Source organism: Nansenia antarctica, assembly GCF_963989245.1.
Source record: "Nansenia antarctica genome assembly, chromosome: 2".
Classification (NCBI taxonomy): domain Eukaryota; kingdom Metazoa; phylum Chordata; class Actinopteri; order Argentiniformes; family Microstomatidae; genus Nansenia; species Nansenia antarctica.
Window position 1 is genome coordinate 69,291,654 of NC_137675.1, and position 27,283 is coordinate 69,318,936.

Here is a 27,283-nt window from a genome sequence, read left to right on the forward strand (position 1 = left end):
GACTAGTTTCACACTAAATGTACACACTCGGATTCTATTCTGGTTCTGTTCATTGAACGGTTGTGGTAGAGCTAGGGGCCTGGAGGTCAACTTTATTGAGTCTGTCCGTGCTTCATGATGTTATCATGTATAAACATAATGTCAGTAGGCTACTGAGAAAATACATAATCATACAGATTTCAGTGCCACTGTTTGTCAACTTTTGTCAGACTGGTGCTGTCAGACAGGTTATCTTATAACAGCACAAGACGTTGATACAGTAACCACACCATTCAACATTGTAGTCGCCGGACAATGCATTCCGCAGTAATCAGCGTGGCTACACAGTGGCTGTTTCAACCATGTCTCGATTACTCCGGTTAAAACATGGTTTAGAAGTCCCTGCTGCACTGTACCACAGAGGCTGTATACATAAGACGATGAACGTTTCAGTTATTGGCTTAAGTATAAATCAGTCATAACTACTTCAAGTTTCAATTGGACAGTCGTTCGACAGAGGGAGGGTCCAAATGTTGGTGAACAAGGTCCATTCAGAGGGACTGACGAGAGGAAAGAAGCTACTGCGTACAGAAAATGGCTGACAGGTTTTCTAGGTTCAACGAAGAGCGTGATTTTCAGGTAATAGTAGTGAAGTACTAATCCGTTTAAAAATAATATTGTATTAGTCATATCCTGACAACATTTGACCAACTGAAATAACGTTTTAAAATAATTTAGCAGTGGAGCGTCAGCAGCGCTAATATTCGACAAGCCTGTGTGCTGCAGTGCATGTACCTATGTATGTATGTATGCTAGCTAGCTATCTACGGGAACTTGATAGCTCTGCTCAGTGGGTTGCTTTGCTCGGGTTAGCGGACTATTGGGTGAATATAATCACTAGCTAATTCTAATCACGTGTTTTGTAGACAGAAGTTAGGTTGTGCAATTTCAACGACTATCAAATTCAATGACCTTGGGAAAATGAGTTGTGTGGACAAAGCCAGCCTAGCTACCAAGCTGCCAATATTCAGCGAGCTAGCTGTCATTCGGGATCCGACTAATTCCTGGAACGAAGCAGTGTTTGTGTCCTTTGCTTCTGTCTGCTGTATCCAGTTGCAAGTAGCTAATGTAGTCAGCCAACACTTGGCAGCATGTAGGCTATAGCGACTGTCACCTGGCGAGCCACTTTATAACCTCTTTTTAACCGTTATTACAGATTATGCGGTGGGCCAGCTCGCTATCATTGCTAGACCCCAATTTGGCAAAATCCCAGAGTTTTTGTCGTCCAGAAGTACGCCATCTGACGTAAACATGTTACCCCAAGCCTGTGATTTAAACCTCTTGCTATAGTATTAGTGAGGTAGCTATATGTGTTCTACATTGTGTGCTGTTCAGTCGGGTCAGGTGTGTGTGCGCTAAATCGTGTGCCTCTGTGAAGGGTGCGCTGCTGTGTGGGAAAACCTGCCTTATATTTGGCATAATCACGACGAAGCTACAATCGGTACAAATGTGGGACAGCTTAGCAAGAGCAAAATGTTTTTCAAAAATGTATTCCCTTCTTCTCGTGATTGAAGTGTTGTCACACTGGTTCATAGTGCTTTGCCTTCATGGCTTATGCAACCTCTGTTGTTTTATTGCATTTATTTTTATTTTGTATGCACTTTGTTGTTCAAGGCCTTATGCTTGAGTGGCTTCCTGTTTCTTACCGTACCTTACTTCGTACTTTATGCTACTACGTGTATTTCTGTCTGTTATGTAACTCCTTGCTTATAGAAAATGTCCAGCCTTTCTGTAGTGCTTCGACATAGAGCTCAGTGTGGGACAACAGGAAAGGACGAGCATTATAAGTCCAGGCAAGCAGTGGAGCCCCTAGACTTTTGGGGGCCCTAAGCAAACAACATTATGGAGGCCCCTGGTAAGGGTCTTAGGCGGGTGACGATGTGGACATTTTAAAATGTATTTATTTCCCTGACACTAAAATATAATACGGTTTTACGAAGTTCGCGCATATGCGCGCGCTCGTGTGTGTGTAAGTAAAAAAAACAGTCTGAAAGACTAGCGTCTCTTTTACAAAGGAGCCCTGGCCAAGACAGCCACAATACAACAATTACATTTGACATAATAAAAGCACATAAAAACATGCAAAGCACATTACATAAAAACAGTAAAAACAGTACATGACCATAGGTACAGTAGCACACCTAGTACACATTGCGACATACTGGACCACAAGTAGCATACAAATTACATGCAACATGGAGCATGTAAATGATGCATGTAAATGCATGTAAATGATGGATCTTATCATGAATCATTTTTAAAGGCTTTAATATAGGCTACATGATGTATTAACTATTTATATTTTGTACCCAGATGTCAAATAAATACGTAACAAATGAATAGTTAACTTTAAAAAAAAAAAAAGCCCTGCTGAACCAATGAGAAGGACGGGGGGGCGGTGCTTCCCATCGGTCCGGCCTATCAGTGTCCTAGATTTGCCGCTCGCTCCGGGCGGCACATAGAATCCGTTCTATGGATAAAGGTCTCCAGACGTTTGGAGCGAGAGCAAAGCGGAAGTGGAAACGGCTGGCACCGCGAGACTAGCCAGCTATCAATAAACTACAATTCATCAGAGCAATTGCGCGTCATCTCCCTGTCATCAGAATGATCACGCCCCTTTTTGGGTGATAGAAGGGGAGAAGTTTGACTGGCGGTCAATGGGAATTTCTGGTCTTCGCTACTTTAATCCGATAAAATAAGAAAACCGTAGTGCTTTTTAGATATTAGGAGCCCAAATCCGATGGCCAGTTAGGAAAACTATATTATAGTGTCGTTGCCGATCAATGATCGACGTCGCTATATAGAGAAAATAATGAAATAGGGGTTGATTCATCAGAGCAGTCATACGTCATCTCCCTGTCATCAGGGATTTGTAGTTCTTCATTTGATTTGCCGTGTAAATCCCCAGACTGCCCAAATCCGATTGCCAGTCAGGCAAACAATTATATAGTGTCGTTGCCGATCAATGATCGACGTCGTTATATGGAGAACATTTATGAAATAGGCAATGAATGTGTGTCCTTTCAGTCTGCCTCCATGAACCACCCGACCCAAAGGCCTGAGGTGTTGTAGGAGGTATGAATATGATTTAGGGGGTATTTAGTATAACAGGCTAATGGGTTTATTGTGAGTTTACTTTGATTGTTTGTTTATTGCCTAGATCACCGTATTGAGAAGTCATATGGTTATGGGGGGTGATATTGCAAGGTAATTTAAGCACCTGCGCACCTTGCAAGGTGGTAGTGGAGAGAGAGGGGAGCGATGTATTTTTGTTGACCGCATTATACGCATATTCTATACGCATTGTTTGTTATTTTTCTGGTTTTGATCGCTTATGGATTATTTGTGTATGTCGCCAAGTTTGACTGTTCTATTCAATAAATGTCCAATGTGACAATTGCCCTCCTCCACCGGCCCTAGTTTTGGATCTAGCTTGCTGTTCATTATTTTCATGATAAAACGTCATAACATCTTCATATACACCATACAGTAGACACTGAACAGTAGACATAAGACATGTTCATAAATGTTTATCTTATATGTGTATATGTTTGTGAATATGTGAATATGTTTTCTGTTTTTTTGCACCTTCGGAAGAGCCACTACAATTTCATTGTATAGGCAACTGTACAACGACAATAAAGTCTATTCTATTCTATTCTATACAGGATAAATACTGATTAACAGTAGGCTACTTTGGCAAATGCCCATTGAACAGATTTATTTATTATCCTATCTTAAGAAAACTAATGTAACACTCCCATCTGGAGAAAAAAAAAATGTGGAAAAAAAAATGTGGAAAAATAAATAAATTTGGAAAACAATTTGGAGGCCCTTTTTGTTTGGTGGCCCCAAGCAATTGCCTTGGTTGCCTCTATGGACGGGGCGCCTCTGCAGGCAAGTGAGGCCAAGAATCTAGAGCCTAACATTTAGCCTAAATGAGCGCTTCACAGAAAGGAAAGGTGTTTTCATCTATACCCACATTTTTACATGGCTTAAGTCAATTACATGTTGACTTCATTGAGTACCATTGACATGGCCTAATATCTAAAATATATCTATGGCCTAATACTTGCCAGTTGCTTGGTCCAAAGGTTATTTACACATCAGAACACATTTGTATGCACTCGGATGCAAGTGTAATGTGATTGAATTATGTGCACTGATGCATTAACTTTTTATTGACTGTCTGATATATTCTATCTTGCCCTTCAGTACTCCAATGACACTTGCATCTCAAATACCTGGGGCCCGTCGGGTGAATTAATTAATTAAGTTCAAGATGTTTTGAAATATTCATGCCAACACTTCTCTTTTAGAGGGCCAGAAGAAAGACATGGGGTGGGGGGTTGTCGCTGCAGGTTAGTTTGCGTAATTGAATGTTGAACAGTTCCCATTAAGTGAGCCTAGTATAAGTCACTGTTGTACTGTACATGTCCTTACAAATGTAACCCTCAGCAGAAGCACACATCAGTCATGCATGTCCCTCACTGTTTTTAATAATAATAATAATTATTATTATTATTATTAATAATTAATTAATTACATTTTGTGGGTGTGCTTATTTTCTTCATCTCCTGAATCCAGCATAGCTCTCCCTTCCCTGAGAGGATAATGGCTTAGAACACTGCGCTAACTGCCATATTTTCACCTACTTTGTTTGTTGTCTTTTTCATCACCTCAATTATGGTGCAGGGCTATGCAGCATCGATGTGCTACATGCCAGCTAGAGGATAGAGATGGAGAGAGTGGTAGAGAACCTATGGCAGTGTGGTATAGGCCTACTCATTTCTCTGTGGAAAAACAGTTCAGATAAGGATTTTTAGGAGGGTTGGAAAGTATTTAGATGTTTGGTTTTCATGTGCTTTCGTGGGCCAGTTGTTGTGAATGTGAAGAATGAGCAGGTGAAACAGGTTTTTGGTTTGTTTCTTGTGTGGCTGTGGCTGTGAGATGTTATTGATTCAGTCTTGTGTCAGACTGTTTACTTTGAAATGCCACTCTACTCTTGGCTTGAATACTATATGCATCCCTTCATTGCATCGTACAGGTATTCTTTTCTTTGGCTTTTATTTATAAACCTCTAGCCAAATGTATTTTGGTTCAAGCCATGAGTGTTCTAAAGGGGCAATCCACACAATGAAAAAGCCATCTACCTGCCACTTTAATAGCTGAGGAATCCATCACAAGAATAGGCTGGAGAAATCTAACCTCTCTCAAGTTATGGATGCAAGGACTGACCATGCATTAGATCAAAAATGATAATTTTAACAATGTTTTAAAGCTATACAGTGTTTGTATACAATTACATTGTTTCCAAACAATGGAATAAAACAAACTTGGGCTTCTGGTGGGGGGAAACAGTAGAACTAAGCCAATGGGACATTTATTAGTTACATTCTTCAAGAATTGATGGCTATCTATCAATAATGTTTAAGTCCAAAATTAGATATACCAATCCCTTCAAGGCAAGCGACTCATAATAAAGACGTTTTGACAGATGAAACTAGTGTATGCTCTTAGTTATTAAATGGCACATATTGCACCTATTTCTATTTCTGCACTGGAAGTTATGTTTTTATTTGGTGCTGGTTAGGGCTGGGTATCGCCACTGATTTCCCAAAACGATTCGATTCCGATTCACCAGCTCAGTGAGCTCACGATTCGATTCGATTCACGATTCGATTCGATTCGATTCGATTCCGATTCGATCTAGTTAAAATATACATTTTTTGCTTGAATATGAAAGAGATTCTCAGAATTAATGCTATAAATGGTTCAAGGAACCCTATAACATGTAGCATTGTTAAACATATCAATGAATTGACTCCAAAGCAGTTACATGAATGTACTTTTTATTTACATATGACTTTGCTTTTGTCCAGCTCATCTCTATCGTCACATTTTTTAAATCCAAAATGCACCCAGACATCTGACTTTAAGCCTGGTGGTGACTTGAGTGTCCCTGCCATCGCCATGTTTTTAGATTTTAGTGTTGAGACCTCACGTTGCGTGAGATATGATCAATTCTTGTAGCACGAGATCTCGTTGCGGGTTGAAGCTGCAAGCAAAAAAAAAAAAAAAAAAAAAAAAAAAAGAAGATCGATCTCGGGATTTAGGAATCGATAATCGCTCATTTTAATGAAGATCGATTCTGAATCGGGAAATCGATTTTTTGAACCCAGCCCTAGTGCTGGTTACTTTCAGCAGCAATATCTCAGACTTCTTGAGAGTGACAAAAAGAAAAAAAAGAGGCCAGAGACAGGACATATGTTTATGAATATTGTTTGTGTCAACATCCATTGGCCATTCTTCCAATATCTACAGATCTGTGTTTGACTCTAGCTAGGCACCTTGTGCAGCTGCCATGACCGGAAGGGGCGGGGGGGGGGGGGGGTGCTCTGTTGTGTGCATTCAGAGACTACTGGAGTTTGCAGACCAGCTGTTCCCAGCATGCAGACTACCAGAGGCCCAGGAGGTCTCCTCACAATGCCTCAGACTGTGAGGAGCAGAGCAGAGGCGTGAGGTCAGCCCAGCCCAAGCCAGAACAGAGTCTGTTGTGATAACTGCCCAGTCTCAATTGTCATAGTCAGTATTCACGCTCTGCTGCATTCCCTTCCTGCATCATTCAATTTTTTGCATTTCCTTTCATCTCACAGTCACAACTCTTTGTTTTGTGTATCTGAGAATGTGTGCACATAGTTCTTTCTGCTACACCGTGAGTTTCTGTTCTGTGCTCAGTGTGCCTGTCACTGTGGTTCTTTTTTTTCTGTTAAAATCATGGATGCTTGCTTTCACAGAGATTGTATTGTGCTAAACGGAGGTGTCTATCAAAGTCTTCCAACACCTGTGTATCATGCTCCTGTACCTGCCCAGCTCAACAGGGATGGGGGGGGGGGGGGGGGCGGATGGAGTGGGATTAGGGGCTTCAATGGTTCCTGTGAATGCAGACCCCGGGGGAAGTGCCTATCATCTGTCTTCTTTCCGGACCTCATTCCTCACATTCTGCTGAGGGCAGCATTTTCCCCTTTTATTCCCGTCTCCGTTAAAGAATATGGGGGGGGGGGGGGAGAATCAGAGAGGGGGCATGAGCAAGGACAATGAGACCAACGTTAACCAAGCAAACTCAGCATTTGAGTCCTTGAAAGGATTTTCTTTTTATCACAATTAATTACAGATTTACAGTTAAGCCATCAGTGCTTTGAAAAGGCTCATGGTGGTGCAGAAACACAACACCAAGAATGATGAGAGGTCATGATGAGGACCACAGAGGTCATGGTGAGGACCACTTAGGTCATGGTGAGGACCACTTAGGTCATGTAGAGGACCACAGAGGTCATGTAGAGGACCACAGAGGTCATGTAGAGGACCACAGAGGTCATGTAGAGGACCACAGAGGTCATGTAGAGGACCACATAGGTCATGTAGAGGACCACAGAGGTCATGTAGAGGACCACAGAGGTCATGTAGAGCTCCTGTAGGCAGCCACCCTTGCTCATGGAGTGAGCATCTGCTCCCTTACAGAGCCCTGGGTAAGATCATATGTTGCAGTGCTCGTAAAGTTGGAGCTGGTGGTGAGATTGGAAATGGGGTTGTTTATATTTAATCAATAATCGATTAATCATTGGTAAGAATTTGATCAATCAAGCTGAATTTGATCGATCAAGCATATCAAAATAAACAATGAAATTGGACTATGTGTGGTCTCATCTCAAACTGTATGACTGGTGAAATCGTGAAAATGATACATTTAACACTACACTAGCGAAATTGCTGGAACTGGGGGAAACAGTGGATGCGGCCACTAAAGCGAGAGATGAAGAAGCGCAGAGGCAGATTCCATAGAGACAAAACTGGCACAACAGTTCTTCCAGCATCCCAGGGACATCGGTCCTATCCGAGCGGGTGTTTTCAGCAGCTAACCTTACTGTGAACAGGCTGCGCACACGACTCATCCCTGAGCATGTTAACATGCAAATATTCATAAATAAAAACAAGTTAAGCTCAGGGGTGAGTCGGGTGCTCAGTTTGTGGAGGTAAATACAGTGTTCCCCACAGTTTTTTGTGAGACTGTGGTGAGTGGACATCTGACCCTCTAATGTCTTTCGTCAACGGGGGGGGTGGTGCTAGCGGAGAATGTTTTCGTCGACGGAGGGGGGAGTTATCGATTATTGATGGAGCTAAATCGTATGGACCTACAGTAGATGCAGTGCGAATCCCAAAGATCACGTCGCTCACGTGTAAAAATCACATCGCTCACATGTTAAAGTATTTCCAGTTCGTTATGAGAATATAGAAATGGGACTTGAGAACCGGTTCCAGCTGAGAACCAGTTCCAAATTGTTCGATCCATTGGAATTTCCAGTTTGCTATGAGAATATGGCGGGTAGAGATGGGAATCGAGAACCAGTTCCAAATTGTTCGATCCATCGGAAACTTACCGGAAACTTAGCCTCCAAGGTTATCGATTCCTTTTATCGATTCCGGCATTTTTCTTCTGACAGTTACGTGTTGCAAAAGCTCATGCGTCTTAACGTCAAACTCTGCAGTGTAGTATCGGAGTGTAAAGTTTGTTTAGTCTTAGAATTAGAATTGTTTATTTTATGTGCGAGGTAAATTTTATATTTGGTTCAAGCTTTTGAAAAGCATTAGCCTATTGTGATTTATTCAAATGTTAATAAGCATACATGCCTATTTAACATGTTCAAATGTGATTAGGCAGACACCACACTGTATTCAGAGACTCAAGTGATAATAAAAACAGGCTTATAGGCTACGACCTCCAATCACAAAAATATGACGTCTCGTAAAAAAACAAAAAAAAGATTATTAATCATTAAAGTAATCGATTATGGACATTTCTTTAAATTTGCAACCCTAATTGTGAATGAGAATAGTGGAGGCTGACCACCATTGGACAGTGTATCATGTTGCTAAAGGGGTGCACCATCGGATAGTGGTGGTTGGGAGGATTTATAATGGTGTTGTCCAATTTGGTGTGTGTTGGGTGAGAGAGAGCGAGCGAGCTTGAGCACTATCATCATGAATGAGTCTGTATTATGGGCTGAGAGAGGGCAAATCCAGTTTAGGACAGTAGAGCTCTGTGTGAATATTATCCAGTCTAGGCGTTCAGATGCTCAGTATTCACTCTGTGTTTCTCTCCTTGACTACATGGAAGCCCACTGCCAAGCAACTGCACAGGGAACACCCAGACCAACACAAGTGGGTTGGTCTACTAGTAGAGTCCCTACTTCATCTAGTGTTGTTCCGATACCATTTTTTGATCCCGATACCGATACCTGACCGTGCAGTACTTGCCGATACCGAGTACCGATCCGATACCACGGTGTTTGAAAAAACAAAACAAAAAAACATGTTTTTTGAGCCGCATACTAACCTCGATGTAAAATTATTGCTAACACTTAGTCTGGCACTGCTCAAAACCTTTGTAAAACTCGTAAAGTTTTTGTAAAACGTAAGTAAAAAAAAAAAAAACTTACGTTTTTGTAAAGTACTCGCCGATACCGATACCAGCATTTTGGTGCGTATCGGTGGCCATGCCGATACTAGTATCGGTATCGGAACAACACTAACTTCATCCCACTGTCAGAGAATTGCTCAAATTATTTACATCGGTATTTGGGCAGGGCATGTTGCCTACAATAGAATTATGCAAAACATTTCTCAGTATTCAGAACTAGCAGCAGCCTCTCTCACTGTCATATCCCCTGTTTAACTCCTGTGGCACAGTTGGTAGAGCATGGTGCGAACGCTTAGGTTGGGTTCAATTCCTGCTGGGACCATATATACCGAAAAATGTATGCATTCACTGCAATGTAAGTGACACAGGCCTATATTAATGTAATATCTACATCAGTCTGCTCCCCTAATGAGGGGTCGTACAGAGTTAAGCATCCATTTCAATGTAGGAGTGCAAGCGGAAACCCACAAATAATTAATGCATTTGGAAGTTAAAGACTGGGTGTCCATTTTGTATTCATTTTATCAACCTGTGTTTTGTGAAAAACAGAGAGAGTAGAGATGGCCAGCAGCAGAGAGTAGATGAGGTCATTCTGGTGGGAGCTGCAGCTGGTGCAGATGGAGGGCAGAAGAAGAAGAGGAGGGAGGAAGGAGACATTGACTTGCTGATAAACAGCCTCACCCGCCTCCTCCACCCTCTCTCTATTTCATTATAAGGAACTGCCTACAAACATGCTGATGCAGTGCTCTGGTCTTTGAAATTGACTATTGTGGAAGTTGGATCAAACTACTGTTTTTAGGGTGGTATGTGCAGTTGTTTGTGATGGATTTGAATTTCTGTTGTCACGAATAGGTTCAGTATAGATGGACAACTACATCTGTTTGATGTGAACCCCACGTTCCAGTTCTGCAGCACAAAAAGACAGAATCACGTAAACAGTACAAAAAGAAAAAGCGGGAACAATCCCAGAAGGAAGACAACAGGAAAACATAAACAGCTACACAGCACTACAAAGTAGAGGACTTACTCTGTAGTAGTCACTCATTGCTGCCTCCTCTAAAAGCTTCAAAGCACATTGGAGAGATTGATCAAGACATCCCACCGGCCCAAACCACTTAGGCTTGATGCTTTGTAATAAAATGTTTTAGCTAGAAATGGATCCTCATCGGAGGTTGTGTTCAACTCAATGAGCCTCAGTTGTCTGAGAAACCAGTTAATAGCACCAAGCCTAAGCAGATAGGGACTGTGAATCTGTCAGTCATAGACTGAAGGTCAAGACTGCGTTATCATCTGCTTCCCAAGGTGACCTTCATTTCCGTCTGCAGCCTCAGAAAGAAAATGGTCTCATCTTAGGACAGAGGCTGCACTGTATAAACACTCAGCCTACACTCCAAGGACTGATTATAGTCATTACTCAGCTTGCGTCATCTTCAGGTTAAGGAACCTGATGATGAGGATGCTTACATTTTCAAAATTCCGTTCTGGAACAATGTTCCCATTTTATCTTGTGAAGGGGTCTGAATACTTATTGAATGCAATATACATATGTTATTGGCCAGTGGTGTCCTATAGGAGTGGACTCAGCGATATGTTTACCTTTCTGTCTCTGGTGGCTGCCTCTTTGAATCATGCACATAAGCAGAAACACAACAGTTAATGTCTGACACGGCAAGTCAATGTCAGGGAGTCATATTATTATTAGAGAGGATGTTGTTGTTTGGAATATCAAGTCATAACTGAATTTTTACATGGTGGCCAAATTTGGCTGATTTGGACATCATGGGATTGAAATGCTAAATTAATAATCTATCCTATTTAAACTGGTTTTAAGCACAGAGAGTGGGACAGATCAAGAGTGTTGTGTGTACGATTTTCCCTCTGTCTTTAAAAGATATGTAACTACTCAACTGTTAACATTTTGGCAGGAGAAGATAAGGGTCTCAGAACCCCAACAGGCTAAGTTTGTCTGCTTTTGTGTGTGGTGTGTACTTGCATGTGCATAAAACTGTGCCTGTGTGTGTTGCACATGCATAAAGGTATCCCTATTTATAACACCCTTAAAACAGTCCATTTATGCATAATTTTTATCCTCAAACTGGGCTCTGTGTCTAGACCTAATTGTGAAATGTGTGTTTTTAGGCTCTTGGGGGCTGAAATGGTTTCACTTCCATCTAGGGAACACAAAAACATTGAGTTCCTATTTTTCATTAATGTTCCACTTTTCCTTTTCGTTGTTGTTCCCTCTAGCTTTTCACTGAGCTCTCTCTCTCTCTCTCTCTCTCTCTCTCTCTCTCTCTCTCTCTCTCTCTCTCTCTCTCTCTCTCTCTCTCTCTCTCTCTCTCTCTCTCTCTCTCTCTCTCTCTCTCTCTTGAGGTGTGTGTGTGTGCGCAGTCTGCGCACTCTGACATGATGTCTAAGCCTCTGTTCTCATGTCTCTCTAAGGGCGGAAATCACTTTGACCACTATGAAGAAGGCCAGTTGGAGTTGGAGCAGGCGTCCCTGGACAAGCCCATAGAATCGGTAAGGTCACATCTCCCTCACCTCGCCTTATTGGACCAGCTCAACTTGAAACCATGTGTGAGAGTGGATGATTGGTCCAAAAAGGAGCCATGCCCCTTTCTTCATTCACCCTGCCTGTGTGATAGACATGTCCACAGTGTTACCTTGACCACACCCTTATCAGTCCAGTAGAATCACTTGTCTAAAGTGGTGTAGTGCCTTTATAGTCCCTCCCTCCCTCAGTCCTTCTCCTTCTGTTACCTGTGTGATAGTTCTACATTCATGTAGCCTATAAGCTGGATGAATATCATTTAAAATCACTAATTTCGATTTCTTTCTTTTTTTTTACTTTAATCATGGATAAACTCTGAATCTGTGTGTCTGTGTCCTTGTAGCCATTATTCAGTCATCAGGCTCTCATTGAGTTTTAGTTGATTGTGAAAGAGTGGAGTGGATAAAGCACTGTCACCAATTCATACATTAACAGCCATCAACTTTTAATTGAATAAAAAGTAATGTAAAGACTCAGTATTAAGATGAGGTAGTCTGCAGCTATTGGCTACAGTAGTTATCGTCCAAAATTCTATTCAGTATCATAGTTATATGACGTAGCGTGGAGTCATTGAGCTGAGCAGTGTTCGTTGGCTAAGCCCCATTTGCCCCACTTGTCCTTGGTTGCCAAGCCTGCCCTGGCAACTGAGCAATTAGGGACATTTGTGCCAAACCTGTCTAGCCCTCTCTACAACATATCCCTCCACACTCAGAGTCTGACAACAGCTCACACACACACACACACACACACACACACACACACACCACATAACACACTGACACTCTTAAATAGTCCATTATAGCTGGCCACCCTACTCACGGCAGCACCGTCACAAGATGCGTCACATACTCACAGAGGGCTCTGTCAATACATAAAGATTTAATCTAATAGTGTCTGGCCTAACTGGATTAGCACTTACTAAATTTCACACAGACACACCGACTGACGTTGCATAGTGATCATGAAAATAGTATTCTGAAGAGATGGTTGGCTGGTCGACATTTGATTATTCTGCTGTGGCTCTGAATGACCTCATTTTGGAAAGAGACCCTCAGTGCCTTATCCACTCCAGAAAGCAAGAGAAGAAGTGTGTGTGTGTGTGGGAGTGTAAGAGAGAGCGCACATAGTATTTGTTTGTGTGTGTATAGGACAGTTATCTTATTGTACACAACTTGGGGTGTTCGACATTTCTCTCCTGCAGCGAATTGGCCCATATTAGCTAAGCAGCAATGACCCGGTTTGTATTTGCACGCTCTTGCTTTCCTACTCCTATCTTTTAGGGTCTCCTTGTAACGCTTCTCTTACTGTCTTTCACCCTCTCTCCTCTCTGTCACACTCTTCAACATCTATTGTATTTACCTCTTTCTACTCTCTCACTCAGATGTCTCTTGCTTTCTTTCTCATGCATCCAAGCTCATACTGTCCTATCTCTGTGCTCTCTCTCTCTCTCTCTCTCTCTCTCTCTCTCTACTACACAGTGATTCGGTGTACAGTACCCTCTGTCATTCTGTGCTGGCATGGTGCTTGTGCAACTGGGACTGCATTTTTTAACTGACGAGGCACATAGATAATATCGCAGGCAGCTCTTTCCTCTCCCCCTACCCCCCCTTCTATCTCTCTCCCTCCCTCCCTCCCTCTCTTTCTCTCTGAAGCATCATGGTGAGCCGGCCCAGACTCCACTCTCATCTCCACAATCCCCCTTGCTCTCTCTCTCTCTGCCTTAGAGCACTGTCGATGTGTGGAGGACTCATTTGTAATTTCAGGTATTGATTTGAGCATCTCAAGACACTGACACAGTGTTAAGCTCAGCATTGCACTGAGAGCTCTTAGACTGCTATATGGCAATTTAAAATGCCCCCTGCTATTTCCTTGTAAGCTTTTAATAAAGCTTCACTTGCTTCCACATCATATACTACATGGAGAGGTTAGAGACCTCCCACGCGAAGTACGGATATATGATATAAGCTATACATACGAATGCAGTACAGAATATAACAACGCTGTACTGTTGTAACCACCTAGGCACTGGGTTTAAATAAACCTGTGTCTGTTTTGAGGCTCTGAAAAGCTGCAGCATGTAGCAGCAGCAGCAAGGTCAGCTTGTCCTTCTCATAGCTGTGCGGTCCTGCTGCTTAGAGAGGATTACTGCCATAGTGAATTGGCTTTAAAACAGCCTTTATGAAATTGTAAATTCAGCTCCCCATTAGATTTAACTGGCCCTGAACATCTCTCCACAGTCAGGCATACAGGTGAGGTGACTCACATAGACCCTGAAGTGTTGGCAAAGGGGGTGGATTGATCAAACCGACCTGACCCTTGTGGAGAACCCACTCACTGTCGGTGGGTGGCGGAGAGCGGAGCGGAGTGGAGTGGAGAGGAGAGGAGAGGAGGAGAGGTGGTCTGCTTACCTGGCTGAAGTGGTTCTCTTGCTCCTGCGCTATTGTCTATGGAGGGGCACTGAGGGCTGGCCTGCTGCAGCACACAGCTCCTGACCCACGTGGAGAGAGACCTAGCTACCAGAGGGGTTGTTGGCTCTCACTGACAGTGAAACATAACATGTACTTCACGCATATATACTATATACTATACTATGACTGTTTTGACATCGGCCTTGAAATGGGGGACTTAACATTGCACCGTTTTCCTAATACACATACCAATGCCAGGTGCGTGTGTTCACCACATTCTTGGCCATATGAGCTGACCCTTATCACCACAGCAGGTGACAGGGGCAGTGACAGTCATCAGTGTCTCTCACGTCTCGGAGCTGTTTGTGTGTGTGCTCTGCCCATGCCACTCGGAGCCTCTCCTCCTGCCACTCATTGTGTGTGATCTGTAGGCAGCTAGAGGTCTGTGGTACTTTATTGGGATCTGTTTTCTCTCTCTGTCTCTCCCTTGGTCTCTCGCTTTTTCTCTCTCTAATATTGTTTTTGCATTGCATGTGTTAACTGGGTAGCATTCGGTACTAGTTCTGACACACTTGTCCTAATCACAACACCTTGTCCCTCCCACACCATTTATCCAAAGACCCCATCCTTGCCCCCTCCAAACCCCAAACCTTCCCACCTCCCCAACCCTGTCCTAGAGAGATATGCAGTGGGCAGCCTCAGAGCCACCATCAACAGACACACACTCACACTCCGGAGCAAACACGATGGAAAGAACACATGTCAACAGACTAGCCACTTAGTTGCTGGCCTCAGACTGAAGAGAAGATTGATTTCACATCATCCACTTCACTTTATGCCTTTAACCTTTGGGTCAGCATGACCACTGCAACGAGTCAGGGAGGTAATGTTCAATTCAATTCAACTGCAATTCATTTTTTAATTCAACTTAATTTGAGAAACAAAGTGTGAGGTTGGTGATTCTGACATGGTCATGGTGCCATGGTGCACCAAATACCTCAAGGCTGTGTTGGTCCAATTTATGTTATCTATGCTGCAGTGTTCTTTGAAATGATCAATCTTGAAAGTTGTCATAGACAAACACCGACCACACATGCTGAGAGAGACACACACACACACACACGCAAGCGCACACAGGTACATGCACAGGCTCCAGCTGTATCTATATCGATACAGTGTTGCATTCCTTCCAGCTCCACCCTTAATTTGGGAAAAGGAGCTTGTGGAACATTACGGAGGGAAGGTCAAATGCTGTCACTCACTCGCCCCCTTTACAACCCTGACCCAGTTCTTAATGGGCCTGTCTAGAGCCCTCCATTTGTCACCAGCTCTACCAGAGTAAGAGGGGGAGTTGATTTTTTAACGTCATTGAAGAGTAATAGACCTCAGTGATTTAACTAAGACTGTTGATGGGTAAAGTCGTAACGATAATCCCTCAAGGTCAATATTAAAGAGCTGTTGTTACCTCTGCCCACCACTGTGGTGTTCTCTGCTTGGGCCGTCGAGGGTGTCTGTTTTGTATTTGGCAACTGAAGCACAAAGGCAGTTGTTTCCATTTAGTCACACCTATCTGGTGCTCAGCAGGGAGGAATGCAAATGCGCAGAGAGCCAAAGACAAGGGAGCTGGAAAACCAGTTTATGAGGAGCAGCAGAGGAGAGCAGATCTGTCCACAAGCCTCCTGGAAAAACATACATTCCACACAGGGGGACGAGAGAGGGTGACGCCTGACTGTGACCCCACATTTTTCTACTGTCACTTACTAGTCACATTCTCCTTCTAGTTCTCCTCTGTCTCTCTCTCCCTCTCTCTCTGTCTCCCACTTCTCTCACTTCTCTCCAATGCTATTTTTCATCTCTCTCTCCAATGCTATTTTTCATCTCTCTCTTCTTTTTCATCATTCAGAGATAATCATATTAAATGTGACCCCCAACTGTAGAGGATTTTGGTTTCTTTCTTCTTTTTTTGCTGGTTAACTGGATTAGTGTGTTGTCTGTTCTGCTAATTATGACCTCAGTGATAGTGCAGTAATCCCTGTACAGAGGGTTATAAACCACAGAGTAACTGTGGCAGTTCACACACCATGGTCTACTGGACATGCACACACACACACACACACACATACACACACACAGGACTCATACACACTCTGAGGTTTGTGGTAGGGTGCCCCTGTATATCTCTTCCTCTCCTACATCTATTTGAGTTAACCCCTCCCCCCATGCACTGTGTCACTGACAGCACAATGCATACCCTCTTACCACTGCCCTCTTCTTGTGGATTTCTCTTGTTTGGATAACAACATTTTCTTTTTATTTCTCCTATATTAACAGTAATCATGAAACCAGTGAATTTATTGACATGCCTACCACATTTTTGTTTGTGTACAGAATTATTTTTTATTTCATGGCAAAAAGAAAGATTTGCTTTTTAAAGAACTAGACAAGCTAGAAGAATTGCAGTTGAAGGAGTTAGTGACTGGCCGGTGTCTTACGTTGTGTCACGTGTGACTGTTCTTTTGACAGCCCAGTATTTTAAAGCCAGGTTCGTATGGAAATGCCTTCACTCCACTTGCACTGCTGTTGGACTCGCCGTCGTTGCTTTCATCCGTCCGTCCGTCTCTCTGTTTATTATTTTTAGTGCATTCACCTGTTGTTCAGCACGCAGCCTGCGCATCATCTCCGCCCCCAGACTCTGCTCAGCCCGTTTCGTCTCATCAATCTCAGCGGTTCTTACTGAACCCCCCCACCAGCCCGACCGGTTTTTCCTCACTCTCATTTAGAGGCAGTGGTAGAGTTATGGGTGAGGGTTTGGGACTATTGGTATATACACTCATTTTTCCTCACCATTGAAAGGTGGTATTAGATCAACTACCCCCCCTGGCCAGCACTTATGTTTGTGTGTAGGCTGTTGCACCATCCTGCTGTAGTAAGGACCGAAGCATCCCTAGCAATAGCAGGGAGGAGCTCACTGCAGCCAGAGAGGTTGCAAGGGATCATAGGAGCCGTAGTCCTGCCCTCTGAAATACTGGCATTGGCAGTGCTCCAGTCTCCCTCCGTATTTATATCAGCTTTCGTATAATCTGTCTAGTAACCACCGTGAACATGTTACATGGTGACTCCCATGCCAGGAGATGTATGACACCAGTTATAGTTCTATGTGAGATCCTTCCCCACCCTCCTCCCAGGGTCCTGAGGCCCAGTAGGGATTCCTCTCTTATCTCAGCTCAGAGCGGAAAAGGATCTGACAAGCACACAGATACAGTTCATATATCCATTCCCAGGCCTCTGCTCTGCTGTGTGTGTTCCTCGAATTAGACAAGAGGAGAAAAACACACCCAACATAAATAGGAAGTAGTGCGGTTTTCCCTGGGGGTATGGAACAGTCGTTTATCTGCTCGACCCCTAGGAAAAACACATGAGCTAGAGTGCTGTTGGCCGTGGAAGGAAGCTGCCATTTCAAAAGGTTTGCTTTATTTTAGATTATGGGAGGTCACTACTCAAAACCAAAATTGAAAATTAAAAGGTTTGATGAATGCTCAGCAAACGGGGGAGCACCAGTTTGGATACAAATGCCACAGTGAGTCGAATAACAGATTTTAAATCCAGCCTGACAAAGGCAGATGGGCGGAGATGCAACGTGTGCTGTGTGCGTAGCTACCACCCCTATCACATGCACTAACCCATACTGCCACTGCCCACCCTATCACACACCTGTAGAGCTCCACCCATGCCACGGCTCAGCCTGCTCCATCCTAACCCTGCCCTTTGCCCTCTCAAGACCTTTGACCCCGTCCAGTCATCACCTTTCTGTGCTTGAGCCCATCTCAGACTAACATCATTGGAGTTCTGTTGACCCCTGCCCCCTCCTATGTATATGCACCATATACAAAACGATACTAACACCGACGTCTCTTTTTGTTAAAACTTTTAACAAAAAGCTGCATGCTGTTTTACTGTTTGGTTTCAACCCCTCCACTTAACTTTCTGTTTTTGTGAAATTTGACATTTACTCTCTTTGTGATTATAAATATCCAGTGTTTCCCCTACCATTGCCATGGGGGGGCGGGCCGCCCTCCCAACGGATCCCCCCGCCCCCCCAAGAAAGAGGAATTATTACTGACGGAGACACCAAACATCTGACAAGCAGGCTAAAATATGCACGTTTTTTAAACGCACCCAACCCGAATCTGGCGAGTGGCAAGCCCATAGGCTCGTTGGTAACGTTAGTCCGCCGTAGTCTTGCATAGCCAGACCTATCTCCACACTTCTCGCTGTGCCAGCGCTGGAGAATAATACAAGATTTTGCGCTAGTGTGCGCGCGAGACGCGAGACTTTTTGCCGGCTGTGATGTCTGCAGATTGAAAGTAAGCAAGTTGAAACGTTAGCAAATATAATTGCTGAGTGTTCTGACAGAGAAAGTTGGTTAAAATTGGTCGTTATTATCGTGACTAGAAAGTGACTGACTATAGTTCCATAGTGTAAATAGTGTCAAAGAACTAGCAAGCTAGCTAGCTCAGAGGTGATGACATGAGCTAGTCTCCTTGCACACTTGCCAGCTAAAGAGCTAACTGGAGGCACTTTATTATTTTACTTAAAGTAGATATACAATCTTTCTTATTCTGCTAGAGTTGGGCTTCATGGTAATACCATAATGGCATATTTAATATGGACAGTTGATTGAAGCATTGGAAATGTCAGTTTTTTATAGTTGGACATACACATTTTTTTCAGGTGAGAGAGTAAAGTCAAAATGACATTATCTGACTGGATTGCCCACAGCAATCCAATATTCAATTATAATTATGTTATAAATTGATATGGATATTAGATTATAAATACTCTGGCTGTTTTGTTTACCTTTTGGTTGACAGCAAAAGGGAGAGAGGAGGATAGGGAAGGAGAGAAGGAGAGAGAGCAGGATGGTGTCGGCTCGGCACACCAGAGAGAGAGAGAGAGAGAGAGCAAGAACCAGGTGAGAAAGTGGACAGGTAGTCAAGACCACATAAGTAAGTAGCCTTGAGAACCGATGGTTCTGGAGCCTAATGGCCCATAGGGCAGGATCCTATCTCCTGTTTCCGTAGCGTGAGGCGGCTTAATGTACAAGTACACCCCTGGACATGACGCTGGTATGAGGCAGGGTCTTACCCCCTGAGGGGGGGGGGGGTCCATGCCACGGTCCATGCCACCCCCCCAAGGCAGCAAACCTAGGGGAAACACTGATATCCTTTTTACGGTTCTTTTAGTATGTTTTTGGTAGATTGCAGCACTCTGGTGAATGGTAGACAAGCTTGGAATAGTTATAATCACAACTGAAACAAACCTCATTGTTTATGTTTATTTGTGCTTGATGATGTACTGTAGTGTGTAGTGGTGGGATGGTCTTGCATTTCACTTAATTTTTTGTTGTTGTACTGCTGACCCATAGCGATATATAACAGTCTCAGTCATGCACACAATGTCTCTTCTCTCTACACACACACACACACACACACACACACACACACACGCACACACTCACAACCCCGGGCCTTGTAATGGTAACCCAAGGCCCTCTTAGCACCTCCTCTCTCTTTCTCTCTCTTTCGCTCCCCCTCTCTTGCTGTATTTCTTTTGTGACAGCTGCATATGTTTCGTGGTGCTCCCCTTTGTCATGGTTATGGAATCACAGCAAGCTTGGAGTTTCTGGTCCTCTTTCTGTTAATGCAAGATTTCCATACCTGTTCTGTTTCCTTTTCTATTTGTTTGTGTATTAAGATATCGCTGTACAGCGGTTCATATATGTATGAGCGTGTGATACATATATTACCGTCTCCTTTCTCCTCCTCCTCCTCCTCCTCCTCTTCCTTGTCTCAGTTAATGTGACTTGTATTTGTCTATGTTAGCACAATGAGTAGAAATGCTCTCCCCCAGTTTGTAAGCCCTAGACTTCCGAGGTTTTAAACAGCACCCCTTCTGTGTTAGGGGTAACCCCTTTATTGTGGGCACAGATGCTTAGAGGTTACACCAAACCCCTTCTATCCATCATTGTTGAAGGCTTATCCCTCTTCTCAATCTCCCACCCTCTATCCCTCCCTCCTTCACCTCTCCTTGTGCTGGACGACACTGATGTCACACGGTGTAGGAGGTGGTGATGATGATTATGGTGATGATGATATTATGATGTGATAGGAGTTCTGTATGTCTGAGTGTTTTTGACCCGTGCCAACGGGGAAAGCTCTTCTTATTATTGGAATATCTTTGGTCTTTTTCTCCTCTGTTCTGTCTGCCAGGATAACATCGGGCACCGGCTGCTTCAGAAACATGGCTGGAAGTTGGGGCAAGGACTGGGCAAAACCATGCAGGGTAAGGATCCACTCTCCCCCCATCTCTCTCTCTCTCTCTCTCTCTCTACCCCCTCTCTCAAATGTGCACTGGTACTATCTCTACACACCTCAGTACTCCTCTCTGCCTCACCCCTCTCAAGGTTTTATTTTACGTTTCTTATTTTTGGTTACAAATGTTCCTTTCTATTTCTTTACCACCATGTCCTTTTTTCCTAATCTCTCTTTTATCTGTCTTCTTTGTGTGGTAGGAAAAGAAAACCGATCAGAATATTTTGTGACCCATTTGGTCTGGAACCAGGTGTAGATATGATGGTGTAAATGAGCCCAGGGACAGGACAGTAGTGAAGGGGGAGGGAGGGAGGTGAATACTGTTTGTTATTTGCGTCGTTGCTGTTCCCTTCCCATGATGCATTTAGCCTAGAGCAGGTCTGACTAAAGTAGGGCAGAGGTTTTTTTTGGCGGGCAATGCAGACGTTTTTTTACGAGGGCGAACGGCTGTCCGCACACGCACACACTCGCACCAATGCTCACAAGCTCCCTTGAGACAAATTGCCCTCAGCCAACAGGGGCTGCTGTTTGTTCTCTGTAGTCCTGCAGAGTCTTTTTACCCATCCTGTGTGCAGCAGGATCTGGGTTTGCCTGGTTTCCAGATGCGCTTCAGATCAAGGTTAAAGTCAAATGCTAGGTGGAATTTGCTTTGAACAATTGGCGTTTGGAGTTTTGGAATGTTGTCTACATTTCTAGAATATCCTATCTAGCATGCGTCTGATGGTATGAATCGGCACTTGCCGTTGCAGAGATTTGATCTTGTAGAAGATTGCAATTGCAGAGTTACCGTAACTGATGCGATCTTTATGTTAACAGCATTATAAGAGAAGTAATTTATGCCTTTCCGTTCTCTCTTCCTCAGTCTTATGCACAGTAATTCAGGCAATTAAGTTGATTAGATTTGGAAACTGTTGATCTTATCCCTCTTTTCAATTGAATTTATTGATCTTTCTCTGTTAACTAGGAGATTTGTTGCCAATTATGATACGTCATGTTAACTGATCATGACTGGTCATTTCGGTTGACTTGCAATCGTACAGCTTCTGAGTTGAGAGACAGTGTTAAGACTACAGTTATTATAGGGGCTGTTTTTTCTTTTTTAGTTCTTCCCTCAAGCATTTATTGTACTGGTGCAATTTAAATCATACTCTACAATGACATGCTGAATTACAAATCCTCTAACCCCCCTAGTCACTCCTATAAATGTGAAAGAATTGGATAGGTAGAAGCAATATTGCCAAAAGTCCACTCAACTTACCAGATGACAGGATGGAGCAATTACCAAAGATCAGATACTGTAAGACATCCTAGAAGGTAGGGGCAAGGGATTGATTTTGAAAAATGCAATGGAGTGACCCTAGGATACATACAGTGGTGTGTTTGGGTTATCAGTTTTTGGCCATGTTAGTGGGCCTGAAAGCTTTTATGTCAGTGTTTTTGTGCACGGTTTCACTATCTCAGAATCACACACAGAATCACACACTGCATTCTTCAAGATGGAGAGCTGACGACTATGAACTGTTAAGGCTGTGCTAATAGTGTTTTGCCTCTATAGGCAGTGATTTGAAGTATTGACTGACGCTGTGAAGGGGGATGTTGTGAACGGCTGGCAGTATTGACTGGTGCTGTGCGGAGGAGGAAGTGATTGGTGGGCAGTATTGACTGGTGCTGTGCAGGGGGAGGCTGTGATTGGCTGGTGCTGTGCAGGGAGATGCTGGTTGGAGAGAGCTCCGGTTGTGTGGGTTGGGCTTAGCCCACATCAGCGCTTCATTAGCTCGGCTCAGCTCATTGGCTCAGTGGCAGTGGTGCAGGGCCTTGGCTTGTCTCCACTGAACTCCCGCCTGTTACATTCTCTACCCTCCCTCCCACCTCCTCTCCTGCTCTCCTCCTTCCTCACGTTCCTCCTCTCTGTCCCTCTTTCTCTTTATCCCTCACCCTCCCCTCTGATCCCTCCCAAAGAGGGTGATATATAGTGTTGTTTTCCACCAGCAGCTTTGAATGATGTCATTGTTGGCAGACTGCGTTGTCCATGCAGTCTCCTGAGAGTTTGTTTAGAGTGTGGTGACCGTTTTTTTTAAGTCCAGTAGCCCTAACCCCTTTCGCCCACCATATTTCATTCATTTTATTCTGTTTTTCTCCACTCCTTGCTATACCACCTCTGTCACCTCTTCACACACCGCCCTCTCCCCATGCTCCCAACAAGAAGCATCTGTGTTGAATTACAGCATATTAATGAGAAACATCCCTGAGTGCAAAACACACCGACTCTAACTCTAACCCGTTTGCGTACACACACACACACACACACACACACTTAATGGCTCTCCCAACCTCATGACTTTGAGTCATGAAAGCTTTTGTTTTTGCAGAGTATCTGGATATCTTCCAGCCTGAGACAATTCATTTGACTCACTCATCTCTCACACTTTTACGACCCGGGGGTAGTCGAAATGTCCAGCTCTGCACCCTGCGCAGGTGTTCTGACATGTTGAATTGTGTCTTGAAAATGGGACTATATTTCACTTAATCATTCCAATTACTGTCAAACTGACTAGTGAGAGACTACTGTAGATATATCCTACAGAATCAAAAGTCGTATCTTTTAGAGAAAAAGGCTTAGAATTTTTGCTAATGCAATTCTACACTCACTGCAGTAGCTTCAGATGCATCTTCATCACGACCAGCCTCTGGTTAGCAGTGTTTATCTGTACAAAGTACAGTGTACACATTTTTTCTTTTTTTGTGCCTGCATCTCTGTCTAAGGGTGTAACTCGACAGATTTATCTTGCAGTAAATCTATCCCACCCTCTCAATTGGCACCACTTTGCTTCACTGAGAGGATTGCCACACATCAGGCTCAGATGAGCATTGCATCAAATAGACAAAGCTCTTGTTCACCTATTTTTGTAGCATGTGCTGCTTATACCAGTCACCCAACCTGTCTCTCTGAGCGTCACCTTTTCTGACAAGCCATAGTTTGGCTGGATTGTTTACTGTCACAAAACAAGGCATGGCCAGTTGAAATGGTGATCCTCCTAGCAGACTAGTGAGCCTCCTAGCAGACTCACTGCCAGGTCTGTTTCTAAGGAGCTTGTGTAGCACTGTTGTTGTGGATGTCACTGCTCTTCTCTCCTCTTCTCATGCACATATATGGCCTTCAGTCCCTTTGGTCAAAACTGAGCCAAAGCCCTAATGAGCAAGCCTGGACACTGCCTCCTACAGGTCAGAGTGGCAGCTACCTGTGAGTGGGCAGAAAACACTGCACTGAGAATCTTAGACGTGTCAGTTGCTGTGTTTTTGTTTCTAAGTGCCTCAAAACTCCAGAATCTAGGGTTGTCTGATGTGATTAGCACATGGGAGTGTATACGTGGGCAAGTAGTACTTTAGTGTCTCCATTTAGTAGCACTCTTGTGTTGTATCCGTTGGCGTTGGCCTCAGTTTTATGTGGTTATGTAAGCAGCTGGCTCTGTGGGTAGATGAGTCTGTGGCGGTGCATGTCCAATTGTTGTGGGAATTAATGGGCCAGTGTTTGAACCCAATGATTGTGTACAAATATTTCTGTGTACAAAAATCGACTTACTCAGGAGTGGACTCGCCACAACACATCACATGATAACGTGAAGATAGAATCTGTGGGATTGTATTATACAGGATTATAATCTTCCTCTCCTTTCTCTCCTCCCTATCAGAAGAGAAACCTTTTTGAATTTTGAATGAATAGCAATGTGTCCCCTATGCTTTAAGTTTTCACTGTATTGACTTTGTTCTTATTCTTCTTTTGTTCTTTTTGCCCCTTTTTTAGGTAAGGTTTGTTGGATTCCCTCTATGTCGGAGTGAGTGTGTGTCTGTGTGCGTGTGCTGGTGTGTGTCTGTGTTCTGGTGTGTGTCTGTGTGCTGGTGTGTGTGTGTGTGTGTGTGTGTGTGTGTGCGCGCGCGCGTGTGTGTGTGTGTGTGCGTGCGCGAGTGTTTCTCTCCCACTCTACAATTTACCTTAATGTAACACCCCCTTTACAATGTAGGCTAATGGCCTCTCTCAGCTTTCTCCTCTTCGCTTTATAAATCACTAAACTCTCTTATTTCACTTGGCACAATCTGCTCACATGTACAGCGCTTTGATTTGAAAAAAGCAAAGCAGAACAAAGATCCAATTAAAATCCAGATTGATCTAGTAACCAAAGATTGCATCATCACACCCTGTAGAATCATCAGTTCACAGTCTGTAGATTTGTGTTTTTCCCTTTGAGTGTCCGTGGCTGCGATTGGGGGTTCTGATTGGCTGTGACCACGGCTTAGTCTTTGAATGGCTTGCAGAGTAGACAAGTTTTCCCCCTCTGCCTGTCTGCCTGTATCTACTTCCAAACCTGTGAAGTGGGTGGGTGTGTGTGTGTGTGGGTGGTCCTGTGTGTGGGTGTGTGTATGCAGTCATAATGTGGGACTGAGACGTGTGTGTGTGTGTGTGTGTGTGTGTGTGTCAGTCACTGATGGGGCTCTAGGGATAACTTACAGGGAAAACCTCACGCCACCCTCCTGCACCCAAAATGTCTCTGTCCCTGCCATGCCCTCCACTGTCACACACACTCATCATCATCCCTTCTCCCTTTGCCCATCCTGCACAGCATGCTTGTCCCAGAGGTGCAATCCTGCCTGCCTCAAATGTGTCACAGTCATCTGGAGCTTTAAGCAGTGCTGCAAGTGCTACACCCAAGGGAACCTATAATCGATGCTCAATGGGGCACATCTCAAATTCAGTCCCAAATCATTTGGCCAATCCTCTTTTTCCTTTTACACGCTAACAGTGCCTGATCAATTCTCCTAAACACTGCTTAAAGCCCAGTTGCCCCTTTTTCAGGTACATTTCTGTATATGTTCACCATCCTGGGGGTAAGCAAGCATGTCTCAAAATGAGCTTGTTGGCGGTGGAACAGTGAGGAACTGTAGGGAATATGCTAACCAGGCTGACAAGCTTCTGTGAGGCAAGCGGGACAGAGGGGAGAATGGTGGTTCTGTGTACAGAGTGGTGTTGTCAGGGTTCAGCTGATTGTGACTGCATGCTCATATAAAATGAGGCATGATCATTCCTCTGTACTGTACCAGATGCTCCTAATAGACATCCTTTTTTCTTTTTTTTTTTTTTTTACACTTTGCAAGCATGAACTGTGGGACGGTGAACTCACCCTGTTCTCCTGTTCAGTGGATATGTCGTCAGACTCAGCTGTTTTAACAATCACCCCCCCTCCTCCTTCCTCACCCCCCCCCCCCCCCCTCCCTCTACCCTTCGAGTCCCCCAAGAGCACTTATCTGATGGGGATGTTATTGAAGCCAGCTGTTGGTTTACAGTCTTTGGGGTGGGGTGAAGGGTGAGGGGGCGTGGGGTTTCTACAGATAAGGGGGTACAGGATTTTGGGCTTACCCCAAGAGAGGTACAGGGGGTCCAGCTCCACACCCTGGAGGGTTTGTGAGATCAAGATGGGGCTAGGCGGGACTGGGACGGGTGGGTGAGAGTGGTGAGAGGAAGTCCCTGTAAGCACCCAGCCCAGAGTGAAGAGAGGGCAGGTTGGCTCTGAGGACCCTTTGTACTGAAACCCCTAAAAACCCCACAACCCCCACTCCCAACCCCACCCCACCCTCCCTTCTCTATGTGCCTCAATCTTCCTGCTTAACCAATTGGTGTTTCTTTTTTACAGCGATTTGATCCTGCCCATGTTGTGCTGATGGTAAACTTAGTGGTAAATGTTATTTTTCCCCCGATTGAATTGTTTTTATTTTTGTTTTAGTTTCTTTTCTCCCATTTTTTTAATTTTCATTTGTTGTTTTCCCATCATCAGAGCACCAATGCTACATAGGCTCTCAATTCTCTCTGTATTAGTCTTCATTCTGCTGCTTGTATATTATCATATATACATATACATTACTCTTAGAACATTCTCATTTGTTTGTTTTCAGTTTTTCTTTTTTCTTTATTTTTTTTACATTGTGATTCACACTCTGTGATTTAGATGCACACTTTTTTGTCGGTCCCTTTATTTTCCACTGGAATGGGTAATGCTGAAAGTATCGTCACTGTTTTAAAAGATGGTGATAGTTGGGGACAACTGTAATTTGTTTTTTTAATCATAATTTCTGAAGATTATCGGCCTGGATTGTGACTCCTCCCTCATGTTCTTAGTGAAAGGGGCAAGTGGGGAACTCAACTGCAGTAGCCTGTCCGTGGGCTGGTCGATAGTCCGCCCCCTTGTGGTTTCACTGATTAACATTAGCTCAGACAAATAGCTGAATGTTATCATTAGATGTCTTTATTATCTTACATAGAAATGCAGATTGCTCCATAAAAAGACACACACAAAAAACAAGCCTTTTTTGTGTTTCTTTCATGTTTATTACATTGGTTTTGTTGCTGTACATGGCCCAACATGGACCATGTCATCAGAAGGCCAAC

The 27,283-nt window shown here is 43.8% G+C and overlaps 1 protein-coding gene across 4 annotated transcripts in view; it reads left to right on the top strand.

Annotated features, from left to right (window-relative positions):
- Positions 1–551: 551 nt before the first annotated feature.
- Positions 552–27,283, top strand: part of gpatch8 (G patch domain containing 8) — a 35,676-nt gene continuing 8,944 nt past the window's right edge. The window contains exons 1-3 of one of the 4 annotated variants that reach the window (XM_080523799.1): positions 552–618; positions 11,960–12,037; positions 20,746–20,818. In XM_080523799.1, the coding sequence (XP_080379925.1) occupies positions 574–618; positions 11,960–12,037; positions 20,746–20,818 (196 nt within the window). In that variant the 5' untranslated portion in view covers positions 552–573. Of the gene's footprint in view, positions 619–11,959; positions 12,038–19,448; positions 20,819–24,649; positions 24,681–26,531; positions 26,574–27,283 lie in introns of those variants that run through there. The other 3 variants (XM_080523801.1, XM_080523800.1, XM_080523802.1) reach the window with 3 other exon arrangements.